General features: G+C 37.1%; 1 protein-coding gene across 1 annotated transcript in view; it reads left to right on the top strand.

The window, feature by feature from the left end:
• Nucleotides 1-11297: 11297 nt before the first annotated feature.
• Nucleotides 11298-22823, top strand: part of LOC126495782 (vomeronasal type-2 receptor 26-like) — a gene marked incomplete at its 3' end in the record, with an annotated part of 18814 nt that continues 7288 nt past the window's right edge. Inside the window, 5 exon segments of the mRNA XM_050133381.1 lie at nucleotides 11298-11377; nucleotides 17848-18139; nucleotides 19394-20089; nucleotides 20091-20207; nucleotides 21967-22194. Of these exon segments, the coding sequence (XP_049989338.1) occupies nucleotides 11298-11377; nucleotides 17848-18139; nucleotides 19394-20089; nucleotides 20091-20207; nucleotides 21967-22194 (1413 nt within the window).

Below are 22823 nucleotides of genomic sequence, written 5' to 3'. Positions count from 1 at the left end.
GAAGAGCAGAAGGAGGGAGAATATGAGCAAGGAAGTCGGGACCACGAGGTACCCGAGGGATTGGTCCACCCACTGAGACAGTGTGTGTGAGCTAATGGGAGCTCACCAAATTTAGCTGGACTGGGTCTGAACAAACATGGGATCAAACTGGACCCTCTGAGTGTGGCTGACAGTTGGGGCAGACTGAGAAGCCAATGATAATGGCACAGGGGTTTGTCTCTACTGCATGTACTGGCTTTTTGGGATCCTATTCTATTTGGATGCATACCTTCTTAAGCGTGGACAGAAGGAGGAGGGCCTTGGACTTCCCACAGGGCAGGGTACCCTGCCCTCTCTTAGGTCTAGAGGGGAAAAGGGAGAGGGAGGGGGAGGGGGAGGGGAAAATTAGGAGGAGGGAAGGAAGTGGAAATTTTGATTGGTAAAAAATAAAAATAAAAAAAGAAAGCAGTAGGAATAAATCAGGTACCACTCAGTCTCCCCAAGTCATGCAATGTGAACCACATTCAGATGGACCAATTTGGTCCTATGCTTGTTCTTTCCTAGTCCAGCTGGTGTTGGAGAGCTCCCATTAACTCAGTCTATTTAGTGAGTGAACCCGTCATGGTCTTGACCTCTTTACTCACTTTCTCATTTCTCCCATTTTTCAACTGGACTTTGGGAACTCAGTCCAGTGCTCCAATGAGGGTCTCTTTCTCTGTTTCCATCAGTTACAGGATAAAGGTTCTAGGGTGATATTTAAGAAATTCATCAGACTGATTACAGGACAAGGCCAATTCAGGTACCCCTCTCCTACGTTGCTTAGGGTCTTAGCCGGGATCATCCTTGTGAATTCCTAGGAATTTCTCTAGAGCCACGTTTCTTGCTAAGCCCATAATGTCTCCCTCAATCAAGATATCTCTTTCCTTGCTCTCATATCTGTCTCTCCTCCATCTTGACTATACAATTCCCTCAAGTTATCCTCAGCACTCCCTTTATCCCCTCCTCTTCCACTTCCATTCTCCCTTTTCACCCCAAACCCAGGATCCCAATTTTGCCCGTCTATCTTGTCTATTTCAACTTTTCAGGTGGATCTATATTTTTTTTCTTAGGAATCTAGGATCAGGAGTTATAGGCATAATAGCCTTTGCTTATGCCTAGTATCCACATATGAGTGAGTACATACCATTATTATCTTTTTGAGTCTGAGTTACCTCACTCAGGATAGTGTTTTCTAATTCTATCCATTTACAGGCAAAATTCAAGATATCATTGTGTTTTACCTCTGACTAGTACTCTAATGCCACATTTTCTTAATCCATTATTTGGATGGGGGCATCTAGGTTGTTTCCAGGTTCTGGATATTACAAATAATGTTCCTATGAACATAGTTGCACAAATGTCTTTGTAGTGTGATTGAGTGTCTTTTGGGTATATGCACAAGAGTGGTATTGCTGGATCCTGAGATAGGTTGATTCCCAATTTTCTGAGAAACCACCATACTGATTTCTAAAGTGGTTGTACAAGTTTGCATTTACACCAGCAATTGATGAGTGTTCCTATTACTCCATAAGATATTTAGCATAAACTATCATTAGTGTTTTTTAATCTTAGCCATTCTGACAGGTGTAAGATGGTATCTCAGAATTGTGTTAGTTTGCATTTGCCTGATGTATAAGGATGCTGAACATTTTCTTAAGTGTCTTTTGCCATTTGAGATTCTTCTGTTGAGAATATTGTTAAGTTCTACCTACCATTTTTAAATTTGGTTATTTATAATTTTGATGATTAATTTCTTGAGTTCTTTATATATTTTGGGGATCAGTCTTCTGTCTGATGTTGGAGATGTTACCATTCAGTAGGCTTCCTTTGTTGTATTGACTGTGTCCTTTGCTTTACAGAAGCTTCTCAGTTTCAGGAGGTCCTATTTATTTACTGTTACTCTCAGTGTCTGTACTACTGAGGTTATATTTAATAATTGGTCTCTTGTACCCATGCATTGAAGACTACTTCCCAGTTTCTCTTTTCTCAGGTGCAGTATGGGCTGATTTACAATGAGGCCTTTGAACCATTTGACTGTGAGTTTTGTGCATCGTGATAGATATGGATCTATTTTAATTCTTCTACATGTTGACATCAGTTTGTTGAACCTGAACTGTTTCTTGAAGATGCTTCCTTTTCTCCATTGTATAATTTTAACTTCTTTTCAAAAATCATATGTTTATAGATGTGTGGATTAATATCCAGGTCTTTAATTCAGTTTCATTGGCCAACTCCTCTGTTTTTATGCCAATACCAAACTGTTTTCAGTTTGTAGCTCTATAATATTGCTTGAAGTCTATGGTGTTGATGCCTTCAGAAGTTCCTTTTCGTGCAGGATTGTTTTGGCTATTCTGGGTTTTTGTTTTTCCATATGGAGTTGAGTATTGTTCTTTCAAGGTCTGTGGAGAACTGTGTTAAGATTTTTAATGGGGATTGCATTGAATCTAAAGATTGCTTTTGGTAGGATTGGCTTTTTTTATTATGTTGATGCTACCTATCCAAGAACATGGGTTATCCTTTCATTTTCTGGTATCTCCTTCAATATCTTTCTTAAAAGACTTAAAGTTATTGCTGAATAGGTCTTTCACTTCTTTGGTTAGTGTTACCCCAATATATTTTATGTTATTAGTGACTGTTGTGGAAGGTGATGTTTCTCTGATTTTTTTTTCAGATTCTTTTTTATTTGTATATAGGAGAGCTACTTGGTGCGTGAGAATTGCCTGTATTCTGTCAATCATGTTTTAAGTAAAAGCTGACAGACCAGGCAGGAAGAATAGGTGGATCAACCGGACAGGAAGTAGAGGCAGGGTGATTAAAACAGGAGTATTCTGGGAAACAGGAAGCCCAGACCACCAAAGAAGCAACATGTGACATGCCCCACTAAAAAAGGTAACATAGAAAAAATAATGGGTTAATATAAGCTACAAGAGCTAATAGGAAGCCTTAGCTAATGGGCCAATCAGTTTATAAGTAACGCAGACTCTATGTGATTTTCTTTGAGACTTGCCAGCTGTAGGGTACCAGGAAGGATAGAAACCCCAACAAGCAGGCCCCTTATGTTACAGCTACTGATTTCTTTGAGCTGATCTTGTATCCTGCCACATTACTGAAAATATTTATCAGCTGTTGGATTTCCCTGGTAGAGTTTTTGATGTTACTTATATGTACTGTTATATCATCTGCAAATAACAAAAGTTTGTTTTCTTCTTTTTTAATTAGAATCCCCTTGATATACTTTTGTTTTCTTATTGCTCTATCCAGAACTATATAAACTATATTGAAGAGATATGGAGAGAGTAGACAGCCTTGCCTTGTTCCTTATTTTAGTGGAATCAATTTGATTTTCTCTCCATTTAATTTGATATTGGTTGTAAGCTTGCTGTATATTGTTTTTATTGTGTTTAGATATGTTCCTTGTATTCCTGATTTCTCCATGACCTTCATCATGAAGTGGTGTTGGATTTTGTGAGTGATTTTTTAGTATCTAATGTGATGACCATGTGGAATGCAGCTTGTAGCTTTTGGGATCCAGTGAATGGCGCTTGGTATTGAGGCAACCTTCCTGCAGAAAATTCTCCTGCTGACTGGCGATAGAAGCTGAGGTAGATGGGGTAGGGATCTTGGATTTTGCCCCACTAAAGAGGTCCTAGAAAGTAGGGTATCCACCAGGTGGCTGGTCATTTAGCTCTTGATATTCTCTGTATTGTAGGGAGCTGTGTTTCTGCAGTTGAAAGCTTTAAGTACTAATTACTTAGCCACAGAAACAGTAGCATGGAAGACATTGGTGATGAATGTGATTTGAAGAAATTTGGGGGCCTTGCACAAGATGATAAAGAGAAGAATAATATTGATATGTGCTCTGTAGATCATGCTTGTAATACTTTGATAAAGAATATGGTTCCTTTTATCTTGACCAAAGAGTCTGCTTGAGGTTAAAGTGAAGAATTTTTAAATAATTTGGATTATTTCCATTGGCAGAGGAAATCTGTAAACATCATGTATAAGCTTTTTCCTCTGCTATTAGTGATAAAACCTATGAGGATTTCTACTAAAATAGAGCATGCTGAACAAGGAGATAAACAGATTTAGAAATGGAAAAGAGTAATGGACCTTGGGGCAAGATCCCACCCAGCTAAGTTTTAAACTTGAGAAATACCATTAAAGAAAAGCTTACAACTAGGTGTGTTGGCCCAACCTTTAATCCTAGCTCTTGGAAGTCAGAGGCTGGTGAAACTTTGAGTTTGAGGCTAACCTCATCTACATTTCAAGGTCCAGAATATCCAACCTTAGGATATCCATTTAAAACATAAAGATTATAAAGTTGTAATTTAAGAGGGTACCATGTTCTTTTCCCAATAAGCAGCAGAAGTTGGCAGCTCCAGCCATGTAATTTCTACATACATGTAAATGATACTGAACTTTTCAAGAAAGACAATATTTTATTTTGAATATGTACACCAGTGCAGAAATTATATTTAGTGACATAAGGTATCAAGATAAATCATATGCTGTCTGACCTCAACCATAATTGGAGCCTAAGCAGTCAATCCCCTGAAATAAGTTTGAAAGGTGACTATGAGAGTCTGGAGATCAGGGTATTGTGGAATGGCTTGTCAAAGAACAAATTTCAGTGACAAAACAGATAATTTAAAGAAATTCTTCAAACTCGGTATGGAACAGCTAATAATAGTAACATACATTGTTCAATTCAAAAGTACTTTGTGTATATTTTAATGATTCCAATAACAAAAATTTTGTAAGGTTCTACATGAGGGACATCCATGTAATTATTTATTTATTTGTTTATTGAGACAAAACTATTTGATTTTTCTTGCACTTTCCTTCCTCCATGTATTTCATTGTATCCCTGTTTATTCTTTTGAAAATGTATGCCTTCTTTTTTCATACATTATTGTTTTATATGCAACATGTATACAAATAATAACAAAATTTGATTTATTTTATACCATAATTATCACTAATATATACCAAAACCCTGAAATATATCAAGGGTATTTCTCACAAGTAGTATTAGAAAAAAGAGGAAGAAATAGAGAGATGAAGTATTATTCTACTATTTATTTGTAGCTTTTTGAATTTTTTGTGGGGGGAGAGGATGTATTAGAGTGCACTAACAGCAGAATACAGACAATGAATTTGCTGGTTGGAAATGTTAATACCGTGAATGGGTGAGGTTAAAAATGATCTTCTATACTTGTCTGGAATGTCCTTACTCATTTCTACATCTTCAGAATTATTGCTACAAGGATAAGAGAGCAGACAAGGTGGTCCAGACAGATGCAAGGTTTCTGGATGACAAACACTAAAAACTTATATCACCAGTTCTTCCTCTTGTGAAACCATTGCATGGAATATTGCAAGTGAATGCTTTGTGGGGTCCAGCTATGGCTTTTTCTCACCTTTTCTCAGTCTTTTGCTATGGGTAATCCAAAATAGCAATCCAAAACATACAAGCGGAATTTCTGTGACATACAATTATGTCTCAAGTAATGGTGCTCTCCAAAGTCAACTGTGGTTGATTATGAAATCACAGATTTAAGGGAATAGGAAAAAAAACAAGTATGTTTTTCAAAACATAGAGGACGCAGGTGCAGTGTCCTAGTGCTATGAGATCCCCAGAGCATGAGAGGGAAATAGAAGCAAGAAAAGCCAGTGCATTCAGGACAACACTGGTTACATTTAGAGGGGAATCTGAGCACTCCGACTTACCCTCATTGTCTGGACTTTGTTTCTGTCAGTGCTCATGCCTGGCATGACAACCATAGGCTATCTGCCGCCTGAGAGACTGATGCAACATCGGGAAGCATTTGTAGCTAACAGAGTCTTCTGTGATACTGATGAGGTGTTCCATGACCTAAGTCAATAATCTCCTTGGTTCATACTAACTGCAGGGCATTGTCTCGGTGCAGACCTGACATGTCCGTTCCTTTGCTTCTCTTCTTCCTATTCCTGCAGTCTTTGTTTACATTAGCAGAAACATCTCAAAGGGACTGTTTTGAATACAGGATGTCCAGCACCTTTATGAAGGCTGACATAATCCTAGGTGCTTTTTTTCCAATTTATATCACAGTAGAACTATTTAAAGAAACCAAGGTATTTTTTGATAGCAAGCCGGATCTATTCAATATCACTATGTAAGTACTTGTGTGACTATGCTGATGGTATTCTGGCTACATGACAGTTCATGCTCTGTGTACACATGTAACTCCTTTAAGAATAATGAATTATAAACACAAAAATGTAAAACTCAGTTGCAAATTTTATTCTTTCATTAAGACACTACAGCCCATTGTATTCCTCTTCTTCATTTTCCTAGTCAGTTAGTGAAAAAAAGAGGGAAATCACTAAATTTTGTGTCTGTCCATGCTGTGATTCTATGGTTAGCTTATATTATTTTTACACACACAGACTCAGATATGAAAAGGAGCGTTTCCACCCTGTTTACATATATTTAGGGATCTAAATGTCATATGTTTGGATGTTTGGTTTTGTTTTTTTTTCTACAGACTTGGAGAGTTTCTGTTAAATACCCATGTCTTTAATAGATATCTTAGCATCTCCTATCCCATATGCTCCTATCTCACATGGTTCTCTTTAAAGGACATCAGAGTTCGGACACTGTAGTCAGGTTTATTACTCATTAATTTCTCATTAATATTTAATGCAGTGGTTAGAAAAATCACATTCTTCATGCTTGATACTCTGTCTTTTGCTTGTCAGTTCTGCTGGAGTCACTTTCCAGTGTTTTTATTGAAGGTTTTGTAATTTTTATTTCAAGCATTCCTATTTGTTATTCCCTTCCCCAGGAATTTAATTTCCTATTAGTATTTGTATTTTTTATTTGTCTTCTTGGTACTGAGTCATATACATATATACTGCTTTTTTCTTTTCCCCTCAGACTTTTCTTCCTGTACAGCATTGTGTTTTGTCTCAATGCCCAGTTGAATTCACTTGGTTGTTTCTAGGTTTTTCTACGTCATTTATCTTTTTACTTGTAGAATTACTTGTCTAGTATTTGATCTCTCTGAATATATTTGACTTTATTTGTTTATTATTTATGATATTTTGGAGGAGTTATTTTGCTTGCTTGCATTTTCATTTTTCCTGTTGTTTTTCTCTATTGTTGCTATAATTGTTACCTGTGTTCTTTTGAACATCAATTCTAGAATAGAACGTCCTCTACTGAGAAGTAATTTCTTGAATATTCAGGCCATGTACTTCTCTGTGAGCAAGAAACACCCTTCTAGGCCTGTAAGTAGTTGTGATGTTATAGAGTAAATGAAAATAAAACTCTGGAAATGACTGATCTATTTGGCACTTGAGGTACTCTTAGGAATATATTCACGGGACAGAAATTTCAGTAACCTACTAAGGCAGGAGGTAGAAGGAGTCCCAAGACCAGAGAATAGAGAGAGCGCATCCCCAGGGACAGACAGGAGGCAGAAATGCTTCCACTATTAACTGACAACAACACTAATCTGGATTCTGTTTGATCTGTCATAGGTGGATAAAATCTTCACTCTCTGAATCGGACATGAATATTTTGAATATTTTTAAGTTTACAGATAGAGATAAAAGTTTTAGATATATTACCATGACCACTTCCTGTAATCTGCACTGAAATCCTCATTGTAGGAAAAAATAGTTCATTGGTGTCTATAAACAGTTCCAGTAGGTTTATTCTATATAGCTGTAGGAAAAGCTTAGAACCCAAAGGGGAATACAAACATGAACACTCTTTCCCTGTTTCTTTTTTTTTTCAGAATTTGGATATGAATATCAGAGACTTTTTCACCACAATCAGAACCACTTATAAATCTATATTCAGAAAACAGTGAAATTAAATTAAAAATGTTGCCCTTTGATATGATGCTTTAGCGAGGCTAGATAAATAAGCTTATCTGATCTCTACTCATTAATATATCTATATTTGTCAAGGATAAATAAATAGCTTATCAGATCTCCATTGATTAGTACAATTTCTCCTTTGAAATATTGAAATCTCCTTTTCTCAAGCCATAAATCGCTTCCTCAGACCTTGATCATTTGCATTTACGTATCTGAAAACTCTCAAAATTTACATCAATGTTAAACCGTTTTGCCCCATCTCATCTTTTACCAGGGTACATAAATGGTTGATTAATGGAAGCAATAAAAAGAAGTTCTTTTAAATAAAATAATATTAAAATTTTTTTGCTAGTAATGTCATGGTAACTTCAGTTTAGTTTTCATTTAAACCTATTTTGTGAGGTTGTCTTTCTCAGTGTGATACCTGTCAGCAAGTTAACACTGTCAGTGAGTCTGCCTTCTTGAGCAGATGACCTATTATCTTAGAAAAAAAAAACAAGACCTGGTTTTCAAATATGATATGTACTGACTATGCAGCTACAAACTTGTTTGGATTAGCTGAGTAGATCTACCTATTGATGCTAAACTTATAAACTACAATTTTTTTTAGCAACACCATCAGAGATCTGAGAAGGGTAAATATGAACAGGAAATATAATCTAAGTTGCATCTATATCTGTAAAAATGACAGAGACTTCACCAGATACCTGGGCAGCCAGCCTGGGTTCCTCCATAGTGTTCTCAATGACTTTTTTGGAACCAGAGGTTGTCACTCTTTGAATATCACGCAAGACACTATTTAGGCTATGGCAGCCAAACGGGCAGCATCAGTCTTCAACCATCAGAACTATGGGGATTTACTATAGAGGAGAAACTTGAGAAAACTAACCTTCTTTGGCCAGGCAGAATATGATGTTCAGTCCAATAGTTCCTACACTCTGGCAAGGACCTGGTGGTGGGTGAAGCATGTGCCAGTTATTAGCCCAGATGTCCAAATTTTCAGAGCTGAGGTAAGATTCAAGTGGAGTCTGTTTCTCCCATGTGTGTGGATAGTCTCAGCTGCTGACTGTAGAAGCTGGTATTTTTGTCTATCATGGGAAGCCTTTTTCACTGAGTAACTTAAATTCCATTTTCAGCAGATTTCTCTGAGGGCATTGAGGGACATAATATAATTTATTATTTACACCTTGAGACAGACTTTATTTATTATTGGTTATTTGCTTCAGGCTTGCCCTTGATAGAATATCCAGAAGGCTAAAGATTTCCCTCATTTCATTTGTACTCATCATAATGAAGAGCATCACTCTGACCACATTAAAAAGCTTGATTGTTTATAAAGTGACCTATCATTAACTTGCATGTCTTTTATGATTTTTGATTTTTAATTTTTCTTAAGCTCTACCATTTTTCCCTCTTCCCCTACCTGCCTTTCCCCTATCCTTCAACTTTCTCCCAAGGTCCCCATGCTCCCATTTTACTCAGGAGATCTTGTCTTTTTTTAGTAGCCATGTAGATTAGATATATGTATGTCTCTTTTAGGGTCCTCTTGTTGTTTAGATTCTCTGGGATTGTGATATGTGGGCTGGTTTTCTTTGCTTTATGTTTAAAAACCACTTATGAGTGAGTACATATGATAATTGTCTTTCTGGGTCTGAGTTACCTCACTCAAAATGATGTTTTCTAGCTCCATCCATTTGCCTGCAAAATTTAAGATGCCATTATTTTTTTTCTGCTGTGTAGTACTCCATTGTGTAAATGTACCACATTTTCCTTATCCATTCTTTTGCAAAGGGCATTTAGGTGTTGCCAGGTCCTGGCTATGACAAACAATATTACTATGAACACAGCTGAGCACGAGTCCTTGTGCCATGACTGAACATCATTTGGATATATGCCCAAAAGTGGTATTACTGGGTCTTGAAGAAGGTTGTTTCCTAATTTTCTGAGAAATCACCACACTGACACCAAAAAGGGCTTTACCAGCTTGCATTTCCACCAGTAATGCAGGAGTGTTCCCTTTGCCCCACAATTTGTCCAGCACAAGTTGTCATCAGTGGTTTTGATTTTGGCCATTCTTACAGGTAAGATGGAATGTCAGAGTTGTTTTGTTTTACATTTATCTGATGACTAAGGATGTTGAACATTTTCCCAAGTGTCTTTCAGCCATTTTAGATTCCTCTGTTGAGAGTTCTCTGTTTAGATCTGTATTTCATAGTTTTGTTTGATTGTTTGTTCTTTTGATGACCAATTTCTTGTGTTCTTTGTATATTTAGGAGATCAGACCTCTGTCTGATGTGGGGTTAGTGAAGGTCCTTTTCCCTTTCTGTAGGCTGTCATTTTGTCTTGTTGACCGTGTCCCTTGCTTTACAGAAGCTTTTCAGTTTCAGGAGGTCCCATTTATTAATTGCTTCTCTCAATGTCTGTGATGTTGGAGTTATATTTAGAAAGTGGTCTCCAGTGCCATTGCATTCAAGTGTGCTTTTCACTTTCCCTTCTATAAGGTTCAGTGTGGTTGTCTTTACGTTGAGTTCTTTCATACATTTGAACTTGAGTTTTGTGCATGGTGATAGATATGGGTCTATTTTCATTATTTTACATGTTGATATCCAGTTATGCAGGTACCATTTGTTAAATATGCTTTCCTTTTTTCATTCGATATTTTTTGCTTCTTTGTCAAAAATCATGTGTTTAAAGGTGTGTGGATTAATATGTGGGTCTTCAATTTGGTTTCTTTGGTCCTCCTGCCTGTTTTTATGCCAATACCAGGTTATTTTACATATTGTAGCTCTGTAGTAGAGTTTGAAGTAAGGGATTGTAACTTGTATGTCTTAATTATCTTCTATAGTTTACAACTTTGTTTTATTTTCATTTTATTATAAATTTTCTATTCAATTTTCATACCAACCACAGATCCCCCCCACTTCCCTCTTCCCATTGCACCACATCTCTACTCCCTCCCGATCCCCCATCCACTCCTCAGGAAAGATAAGTCTTCCTATGTGGAGTTCACAAAACCTGGGACATTAAGTTAAAACAGGACCAAACAACTCCGCCTGTAACAAAGCTAAGGAAGGAATATCACCATAGTGAATGTACTTCAAAAAGCCCCCTCATGAGCAAGTGACAGATCCTAGTCCCATTACCAGGGGCTCCACAAACAGACCAAGTTACACTGTCACACACAAAGAGAAGGCCTCATGTAGACACCCCAGCTGTCAGTCCAGAGTCTGTGTACTCCCAGGAGCTAAGATCAGCTGTGTCTGTGGGTTTTCCCATTATGTCCTTGCCCCTCATGCTCTAAGAATCCCTCAGCCCTCTTTTTAACTGGATTCCTCAGATGGACCCAGTGTTTGACTGTGGATTTCTACATCTGCTTCTATTTGTTACTGGATGAAGTCCCTCTGGGAGCAATGAGGGTAGTCAGCAAACTGTTTATAGAAGAAGGCCAGTTCAGATGCCATCTTCACTATTTCAAGGATTTTTATCTAGAGTAATGCTATAGATTCCTGGAAATTTCCCTAATGCTAGCTTTCTCTGTAACCCCATAAGGGCTACCTCTACCAAGTTATCTCTTTCATTGCTTTCCCTCTTTGTCCCTCCACCAATTTGAACATCTCGGTACCTCATGTTCCCACCCCCTATATCTTCTCCTCTACCCCTCTACCCTTAATTTGCCCAGTAAATCTCATCGATTTCCTCTTTCTAGGGAGATCTGTGCATCTCCTTTAGGGCCCTTCTTGTTACCTAGCCTCTCTGGGGCCACGAATTATTGCATGGTTATTTTTTGCTTTACAACCAATATTCACTTATGAGTGAGTATATACTGTGTTTGTCTTTCCGAGTCTTGGTTATCTCACTCAGGATAATTCTTTTCTAGTTCCATTCATTTGCCTGCAAATTTCATAATTTCACTGCTTTTCTACGTGATTAATACTCTATTCTGTAATTGCACCACCATTTCTTTCATCCATTTTTCATTTGAGGGGCATCTAGCTTGTTTACAGGTTCTGGCTATTGTGACTAATGCTACTATGAACTTAGTTGAGCAAGTGTCCTTGTGGTATGATTGAACAACCTTTGTGTATATGCCCAAGATTGGTAATGTTGGGTCTTGAGGTAGATTGATTTCCAGTCTGAGAAACCACCATACTGATTTCCAAAGTGGATGTACAAGTTTGCACTCCCACCATCAGTGAATGAGTATTTGGAAATCCAATGTGTCATCTTTGGTCATGGAGCTATTGTGAAGTCAAGCTATTTACAATAAAACAGCTTGGAATATTGGAATCTCTAAGTCTGAGACATAAAAGAGATTTGAATACTGTACTTGAGGAGTATGCATAGCAAGTTCTTTGAGTAAGCAGAGAACACACTGGGAGGGAGAACAAGGATAGGAAACAGAAGGGTAAGTTTCTCATTTTTCCCAAGTGTATTAAGAAATCTGTCAAGGAAAATATCCCAAATCACAAAAGATCAACATGTGTTTCCATGTAATGGTGCCCAATATGGCAAGAAAAGCTGCCTCATGCACTCATGCACAGACTACAAAAACCGAATAACCCATTCACCCAGCAATACTGAATGGCTTCAAGATTGCATCTCAAATGTTCTCACTTAATCCAAAATCAGAGAATTGGGATAACAGGAACTGAAGTTTCCAAGGTCTTGTCAACTGACACTTACTTAAATATCGATTGAAATCAAGCAACCCAATTTAAAACACAAGGAACTAAACTAGGTGATGAACAGATGAAATATAAATGACAGAGAAAGAGTTAAAGGACGTTCAATCTCCTTTGCAATCAGTGAAATATTAATTACAGCTTCTTTGAGCTTTCAGTTTACCAAGGAACATTAATTATAATAAATGTTGACATTTATGTGGGTAAAATGGAACACAAACTGATTTAGGTCTTATGGAAATTTTGTTAAGGATTTCTAAAAGTATGGAAAGATATCTACATTATCCACTATGTCTATCAATCCTGGAAATATACCAAAAGTACTGCATATCCGACTATAAAAATTCTTGATCATTTTCATTGTCGTTCTATTCATAATAGCCTTGAAATTGAATATGCCTAGATGTCTACCAACTGATGAATGGATATTGAAACTGTGATGCATGTACACAATTAAATTTTATTCATCTGAAAACAAAAATAGAATTATGAACTACGCATGCAATGATTGGAGCTAGAATTACCAGTTTAAATGAGGTAATGCAGGTATAATAAGACAATGCTAAATGTGCCCATATGCAGATTCTAGTTTTGAATTTTCATGTATCTCTACTTAACTGGAGTACACATATATATCAGTAAAATAAAAGGTGCAAAAGAGTTGAGATTTCACTATTTGGGGAATAGAATACATGTGATGCAAAACAGAAATTGGAAATACTGGAGCAGAAAGTGTTATGTGAGGAATGATGGGAGAGCCCAGTGGAGAGAGGGTGTGGATGAATAACTAACATTAAGACCTTGCAGAAAACCTAATGGAAATATACGACTGTAGTCTCTTTCCTAAAATATATACACCTAAAACTCATTTAAATGGAGATATTTTATAGTTGGGGGATAATGCCTCTCCCAGATACCATGGACCATTAAATACAATGCCCTGTCCTAGGTATGGGTTACCTATTTTAAATCATTTGTGAATGTTGTCCATGTACACTCAGACACTACAAGCTATCTCCACTGTTCTTGGTTACCCTACAGAATTTGATGGTAGGATCTGTTTGATAGAACATCACATAGTCAAGTCATAGGACACAGAGAAATCAAGTTGAGGCTGACATGAAAACTTTAACCTGCTAACATTCATGGATGGTGAGAGTTGGTGCATATTTGATAAAAGCACACTCTATGCATGCAAGATAGTCTCATGTAATGAAAACATACCTACTCTACTAAATATAGTGAAGAAAATTTGAATCAAATTTTAAAATACAGAAAGAAAGATGAAGTATAAGAGAAAGGCCTCTCCCTGTTCTCAGTAATTGCAGATTCCAGATGTACATACGGAGGGAGGTCAAATGAGTGTGGACTCTTCCGTTTTCTTTGGTTGAAGTTGTACCTGAGTTTCTATTTTATGAAGGTGTGATGTCGACCAGCCTGTGTTAATAGGACCCATATTCTCACTTTGAACATCAGAGTTCTGTAGACATATTGATTTGTGAATTCTGAGTGCTAGATGGATTCTCTCACTCTCTGAGGTAACCCAAGGCCATACTGCTCTGGTTGATTGCAGTTGGATGGTGCCTCTATAGAGGTTTGAGACTGGGAAGACTTGAGAACAGTAAAGGTCCTGACATTGAAAACCTCTTGGTTGTTAGTCACCAGACAAGGGGGCTTGTGTGTGGCTCTAAGACAGGCCACAGGAAACTCATGGTCATGTGCTTCACTGCAATGATCAACAGATTCACATTTCTGTATTTTTACCCTCCTCCTGGTCTCAGGCTCAGAGGTTTCATTTAAACTCCAGGATAATTCTCTGGTAAGAAGCTTGGTTTGTGATTGCCCATGGCTGGAGTCTCTTTCTTATGCCTTCCTAGACTAGCTTACCTGCTGCCTGATCCTCTGGTTCATAATTTTCCTGCACTCCTATCCTACCTCCAACTCTATCCTGTCTCCCCAGCTTCATTCCCTCTTGAAGTCATTGTTTTAGAATTATTGCTATGAAGAAAATGCTCATATAAATAAATAAATATAACCACCTTAATCAATTGTTTGGTGCTGCATATTTCTTTTGTGCCATAGGAAAAAGATCTCAACCCCTAGCTCAAATAGGAAAAAAGAGAATTTATTCTAGATCCAAATTTGTGTGTCTATGGCCAGTGAACACAAATTTAGATGATCCCAGATGCCATGTTCTAATGTCAAGTTAGCTTTATGAACTTTTCACTGAAAATTTAAGAAATATGTCAATCAATTAGTGGAAGAATCAGAGAGGAGGTGACAGGCAAAATGGGAAAAGTTATCTTACAAGCCCAAGATGCTATTTCATCTCAATATTGGCTTTTAGGATGTCAGAAGCCAGTGCTCTGCTAAGAGACTAAATTCCAAAAGGGTTTTATTTATTACTTATAGGAGATTCGTTAACCTGCAAAGGTGCCCATAAATGGCTCTTCAGGGTGCTATTATTACCTTGGAATAAGATAACAAGCTTCTAGACCTGCAACTTTCCAATCTCCCCAGGTCACTGAAGTTCTAATCTGTCAGTCTGAAGACACAGCTTTTTCTAGGAGTTTTCATACATGCAGTTATACATAGGTACATGTTTATACACATGTGTGCATTTATACACATAGACGTTTCTACACTTCAATATATTTATATACACGCATGCATTTATACTCATGCTTACATTTACACACATATATGCAGCACGAATAACAAAACCCAGAGTCAGATGTTGGAGTTCAACCAGAAAACCAGAAAGGAAAAGCAGCTAAGATGTTAGAGAATCTTACATCTACCAAAGCTGGGTGACTGCAGACTGAGCACACTAAGCACAGACTAAGCCTCTCTCCTCTCATTTTATATTCCCTCTCATGCTGGATTAAAGGCATATGACTCCCTACTACTGAGATAAAAGGTGTAGGCCATCACCACCTGGATTTGTTTCTGCATTGATCTTGTATAGACCAGGGTGGCCTTGAACTCACAGAGATCCATCTGCCTCTGTCTAGCAAATCCTGGGCTTAATATTGTGTGCCACCACTGCCTGACCTCTAGTGGTTTAGCTTTGCCTTTCTGATTTTTAGGCAAGCTTTATTTTAAAAAAATAAATGAAAGATTACAATACATTTATGCATTATACAGATGTATACATTTATATACCTGTATATATTTGTACATATGGAAACCTTTATACAAATATATTTATATCCATATATTTATACAAATGTATACATTTATGTACATGTATATAATTATATATGTATGCATTTATATACATGTATATTTTATAAACATTTTATGCCCAAGTAAACAATTATCCATAGTTATACATTTATACTATTGAACACTTGGTATTAGATAATCCCTGGGGAAGATTAATTTCTCACTGTCTCAATATTTGTTAATTTTCAATTTTTAAACAACAGATTTTCTTTTAACAGCATCTAGCTATAGTTCTCAAATTAACACAGTGTAATCAAAAGGCATTTCTTACTGCAGCCCACAAATCTCTTGACCAAATTTCTTCTGCAGTAGCTACCAGGGGACTTGAAGCTCATGAGTTCTCTTATACCGCCTCAAGTAGAGGACTAGCCAGGCACTCATCTAACCCAAGTTTTGAAAGTCACCACTAAGGACCACATTCCAGCCATTGAATGCCATGAGTGAGACAGTTCAGTCCATCTTCCTGCTTCCAAAGTTTCCTTTCCTCTCATTTTGAGAACTCTTTTACTGCCTTCATGAATTTAGGAGCTTTTCCTCTTTTTCATATTCTCTTTTTACTTACGTTGAATCTTTTACTGGCTTACATGGGAGACTACTCACTCACTTAATCTGCAAGTTTAGAGAAACTTTCATCTTTACTAGTTACTAAATTTTCTTAAATATTTGTTTTTTTTTTTAAATTTTCTATCTGTTGGTGTTTTGCCTATCTTTTTGTGTGAATACATGTGTGCCTGGTTTTTGCATGGGTCAGAGAAGAACGCGTATTCCCCTAAAAGTGGTGTTGCACACTATTGTAACCCAAAAAATAGCTACTGTGATGTGAAGTAGGGTACTTTCCAAGAACGAGCAATAGTCTTAAATGCTCAGTAATTTCTCAAATTCCAGACATACTTTTTTCAAAAATATTTATTTAGCAGGAATTCTAACTGGTCCTAAGAATAAATACCTGGAGTCAGCTATCAGGGGTGAGAACTAAAAGAACAAAGAAGCAGAGCAGCCAGTCCCTAGTTCTTACCTCTACCTCAGACCTAAAGAGCAATCCTGTCTCTATTTTTCAGACTGAATGCTATCTCTACAAAACCTTGGACTAAATACTGAGCTACTTTCTCCTCCCACTTTATATTCCTGTCCCTGCCCAGCCATATACTTCCCATTTCTACCTCCCTAGTGATGGAATTAAAGGTATGAGCCACCAACTGTTGGCTCTGTTTATCTGTTAGACTGACTCTAGCTCATGTAGATCAGACTGGTCTTGAACTCACAGAGATCCATCTGCCTCTACCTCCTCAGTGCTGGTATTAAAGGTGTGTGCCACTACTGCCTGACCTTTATGGCTAGGCAGTATGACTAACTCTGCACTCTGGTCTTCAGGCAAGCTCCCCTTGTTACAGCACAAACAAAATATCACCACATGATTTTTAGGTCATGTGCTTTAGTGCTTCCCTTCTTATATATGTGTGTATGCACTTGCCCAATGCCCACATATGCTAGAAGGAGATCTCCTACCTGGGCCTACAGATTACTCTAAGCCACTATGTTGGCTCTGGGAATTTATCCCATGTTTTCTACAAGAGGAGTCAGAGTGGCTAACTGCCTAGCCATCTGTTTATCTCCCAAAGAAACACTTTAATATTAGGTGTGTATACAAAGCTATTATGCCTTTTTAAATGAGTATGAAATATAATCATTGCAAAATAAAAGTATATGAAGCTCCTATTTATATTTCTAGAGAAAACCTTAGTTATTCTTTCATATTCAAATGTTTCCATGAATAGAAACTTTATAAGGACAATGTACTCACCAGCCATAATACACAGACGAGTGGCACCTCAATCTATATTAGGTACTTCAATAAATCAATTACTAAAATATAATTCAAATGCTGAGACTTTGTGAGACATCCATGGATGTTCCTAGGATATCATTATCACAAAGCTTTACATGTCAGTGAAGATGTCAGGGATTGTAGTCTCCAAATTTCCTGAATTTGCTAAAGAGTTTCTGAGAATAATGTCCCGAGTGTGCTCATCCTTCTGCCCCACCTGTTTAGGGAAAGATCGGAGAACTACCAATATTTGCTGACCTTTTACTTTGCTATTGAGGAGATCAATAAAGATTCTCACCTGCTTCCCAATGTGACCTTGGGTTTCCACATGTACAACACCTTTGACTCTCACAAAAGAACCTTAGAGGGCCCTCTGATGTGGCTGTCTGGAAGCAGTGAGTTTATTGTGAACTACAAATTCAAAACTCAACACAATGCTCTTGCAATCATTGCAGGAATCAGGCCTGAATTTTCTGCTGCAATTGAAACCCTTCTGGGGCTGTACAAAATTCCACAAGTAAGTTAATAAAATTTTGGTGTCCATAGTCAAAGTGGATAATTGATAAAAGAAAATGGAATAGTTGTCTAAGTTTACTACCAGTGATTAACATAAAAATAAATGAATTACCTGTGTCATGCTATGATCAACAGTAAAGTGTAGTGAAAAACATAAAGAGTAAATACTGTGGTTTTCTAAGAGGATCACTTAGATCACTTCTGCATTGTCTGAAATCATTGTCAAGATGTGTTGTGGCAGCTCAAAGCTAAATGCTGTTCATAAGTCAAATATACATCACAGATAACGAACTGCCCCAACTGGAGTATAAATATCTCACAGTTCATCCAGTGGTCAATGACTAACAGAAAAAGGAATAGAAAGTCCAGGACATGTAAATAAATTTGGAACAATTCTCAAGGCCATCAATTGTTCCAAGAAATTTAATTCTCCATCAGTAAAGTACATCTCTGAATAGCACTGACAGAGAACAGCTACTTACATAAATATAGACCTGCATATTGCTCTTGCCTGGCACTGCTGAAGCAAAGCAACCATCAGCCGGCACCACTGCAAACAGAGGAAACATTAGATGAGCCCTATGCTTAGTAATAATCAACATAAAACCAGACAAAGTAACAACACTATTATAACTTGGTTAAACAACTCATAAATGCATTGCATCCTAATGTAAGAAAAACAATATACACAATAATTTCCATCTTTCCCAGAGATTTTAATTTTACATTAGTTATTGTGTGATGATTTTGTCATATCTATTACTAGAGAAGGAAGAGGCAACAATACTTGATGATGTTCCTATAGATGCTCTTTTCTAAATGGAGTAGCAAAATCTATGATAAAATTTGTTATTTGCTTTCCTAACACTAGAGGTCCTAGGGTAGATGATGTCATGTGGTCAGAGTGAAGCACTTAGTAATACTTATGCAGTCTTTCTCTACGGGCAGTACTCTGTTCCATTTCAATTGGAACAATAAAACTCTATCATGTTCTTGAAATACATTGTTAACAGAATACTGTTCATTTCTTAGCTGCTTCATAACTGTTAGTAACTTGGGAGTTCATAGTATTTGACAAAAACCACATTCCATATTTAGATGAACGAGAGAAGCTATTCTCACAGAAGACATTTTCTTAACCAATATTCAGTTCCCTGATTCTCTTATGTGAATATGAACTCATTTCCTTTCTAATGGTGATGATTACAAATACCTACAAATTCAAAATCACTTTTTTTTTGTTTTACTTCCTTAGGTCACATATGGAATGTTTGATTCTTTTCTAAGTGACAAAGATAAATTTCCATCCCTTTACCAGATATCTCATAAAGACACAGCTCTTACCCAAGGGGTGATCTCTTTATTGCTGCATTTTGGCTGGAAGTGGGTGGGTATCTTTGTGTCTGATGATCTGTAAGGCAAGGAGTTCCTCTCAGACTTGAAAGCAGAGATGGCATCAGAAGATATTTGTGTGGCCTTTACAAAAAATATCCCAACTAATTGGAAGCCTCGGTTGTTTGAGTTTGGGTTGGTAGATTCCATTCAATATATAGAAGTTAATGTAAATGTATTCTATGGTGATATGGATGAAATACTGCTTTTATGCATTCAAAATGCAATCATGTCAATCAGAAGAAAGGTGTGGATCATGACAAAACCCCATTTAGTTTACTTAGAATCTGTATTCAATAAGCAGAATGAGTTGATTAACTTTTTTGAAGGAAGCTTCTCATTTTCAAAGAAGAGAAATATTCCTGACTTCAAATACTTTCTTGAGTCACTTACTCCATCCCAGTACCGAGGTGATCTTTACGTCCATAAATTCTGGGCTAACAATTTTAATTGCTCACCTCCTCTTATGCTATCTGGAAATGAAATACCCTGCCCACTGAATCTATCCCTAAAAAATAACCAAGAGAAAATTGCTGTGATGGTTACTTCTGATATCAGTTTTTTCCATATGGAATGCAGTGTATGCAGTGGCCCATGCTCTCCATAAAATGCTTTTGAAGAAAACAGAAATAGCACCTCACAAAGATTCAAACCAAGACTGGCTTCAGCCTTGGCAGGTAAGCCTACCTAATAAGCAAAAGAAGCATTGGGAACCTACATTGTTAGAAGGTAATTCACTCATGTCAAACACACAGAATATTCTCAGTTTATGCTTAAAAGATTGGATAAAATGTAAAGGCGTTCTTTCACAATGGCTGTGTTTGTGTCTGTAATTATGGTGCATCATTTTGGAGTTGGTTGTTTTTGAGTTCAAGATATTAAATTTGTACATATTTTAACAATTTTTTTCCTAGTTATGAGGTGAAATTTTGTAAGATATCAAAAAGCAAGTAACATTAAATTTGGCACGTTTAATAACCAGATTGAAACATAGGGACAATCTCTAACATCAGCTAATTCATATAAATGCAATTTTCATTTAAAGATCCAAGAGTATAGGGAGAAACTCTTATGGGAAATAAAAATAGTCTGCCATAAACTCAAAAGTAGCTGAAAATGTAGTTGCTCTTTGCAGATTATTTACTCTGTTTTGCCTTCTTTGATTATTTTATTTTAATTAGCTCTTTGGGAATTGTTCTAAACATTTTCTTTTTAATTTTTTTAATTCATTTTACATACCAGCAACAGTTTCCCTTTAACATCTCCAACCCCCAACTCCAACCCACTCCTGAAATAGGGTAAACTGAGGCCACACCTCCATTGCTATTGATAAGTGGATATGGTTGGCTTTAAGACACCCTTATTCAAACTTCTGATTCACTTATACTTATGATCCTTGATGTTCACTTTCAAATAGGTTATTAGATAATAACACAACATTAAATGTCAGAATTTGAAGAATTAACCCATCATGCTAATTTAAATATATAATTAAATCATGTTGAAGGGATGATGCAGTGCTTAGAAGGACTTGCTTTCTCTTCCAGAGAATCCAAACTTGCTTGTTAGCATCCATGATAACTTACAACTGTCTGTAATTCCAGAACTCAAAAATATGACACAATCTTCTGTCCTTTTCAGGCATCAGGGATGCAGTTGATATATATAAATACCTGTAGGCATTACACGGAAATAAAACTAGAACAAATATGGGGGTCAGAGATGGCTAAGTGGTTAGACATACTTGCTGCAATTAAGAAGACCCAGTTTCAGCTCCTAGTATCTACATAACAGGGTTGCATTATTTCCATTTCCAGGAGATGCAGCACCATCTTCTGTCCTCCAGTGCTATCAGTCACATGTGTAGTACACATACATATATGAAGTAAGGAAACTCATAAACAATACTAAACAAAATCTGAAACTACAAAGAAATTATTTTTTGTAAATTTAGCTATCGCATGTACCATTTCGATTTTAATTTTGTCTCCAATATTGTTCATATCAAAGTTGAAAGTCAAATGCTGTGATCCAAATCAAATCAAGGAGGAATGGAGGCAGGCAGGGAGTCTATTTTCTTTTTCCTGAAGTATAAAGACACACAAAATTTCTGTACATTTAATATATATTTTCATGAACTTGGAGCTTTGCATAAACAGCTGCTAATATTATCACATCATGATACTCTTTATATCTACATGTATACTTATATACCCAGTCATACACACATATGTGAACCATATTCGGGTTCAGATGCTCCTACATTAATTTCATGGGGAGAAAAGTTCATCTTATTGGAAAAACTTGGAGACAATTATTCAAATGAAGCCTCTTCAAACAGAAAGTTAGAGTAGGGAGAGAGAACGGATTGCTCTTAGGGACCATCAGTGAGAAATTTGTATACACCATTCATATCCAGATGATTTCTCTCTCCAGCTTCATCCATTTCTGAGGAAAATCCAATTTACAAACACTGCTGGAGACCGGATATGCTTTGAAGAGTGCAAGAATCATATGGAAAAGTATGATATACAAAACATTAGGAGAAATGCTAGTCATTTACCATTTCTAGTTAAAGTAGGAAAGTTTGTCTCTAGAAGTCTACAAGATCAAGGCTTGTTCATCAATGAAGTTTTGATCAAATGGCCAAGCAACTTCAATCAGGTCTGGCAAAATTTCAGTCATTAATATGTCAAGAAGTATCTGAAGAGTTATGAGAATTGGTTGTGTGATGTCGCTGTGAAATTTCTTTTTATTTATTTATTGTTTATTTTATTTTTCTTAGTTGTTGCAAAAAAATTCCCATTTCCCTCCCCCTCCTTGCATACATTGCCCCTCCCCCCATTCCCCTCCCTTTCTTCCTCCTCCCCCTTCTCCATTCCCCCTCCCTCTGGAGAATGAAGAGCAGTCCAGATTCCCTGCCCTGCAGGAAGCCCAAGGTCCTCCCACTTCTATCCAGGTCCAGGAAGGTGAGCATCCAAACAGGCTAGGCTCCCACAAAGCCAGTTCATGTATTAGGATCGAAACCCAATACCATTGTCCTTGGCTTCTCATCAGCGTTCATTGTCCACCACATTCAGAAAATCTGGATTCATCCCATGCTTATTCAGTCCCAGTCTCGCTGGCCTTGGTGAGCTCCCAATAGATCAGTTCCACTGTCACAGCGGGTGGGTGTACCCCTCCTGGTCTTGACTTCCTTGCTCATGTTCTCCCTCCTTCTGCTCCTCATTTGGATCTTTTTTTTTAAATATAATTTTTTTTATTGAAAAAAAAAAGATTTCCGCCTCCTCCCC

Source organism: Alexandromys fortis, unplaced genomic scaffold (assembly GCF_014885135.2).
Source record: "Alexandromys fortis isolate MF-2015 unplaced genomic scaffold, M_Fortis_MF-2015_v1.1 scaffold_621, whole genome shotgun sequence".
NCBI lineage: Eukaryota > Metazoa > Chordata > Mammalia > Rodentia > Cricetidae > Alexandromys > Alexandromys fortis.
Note: the sequence above shows the minus strand (reverse complement) of the source record. Positions and strands in the feature narration are given on the sequence as shown.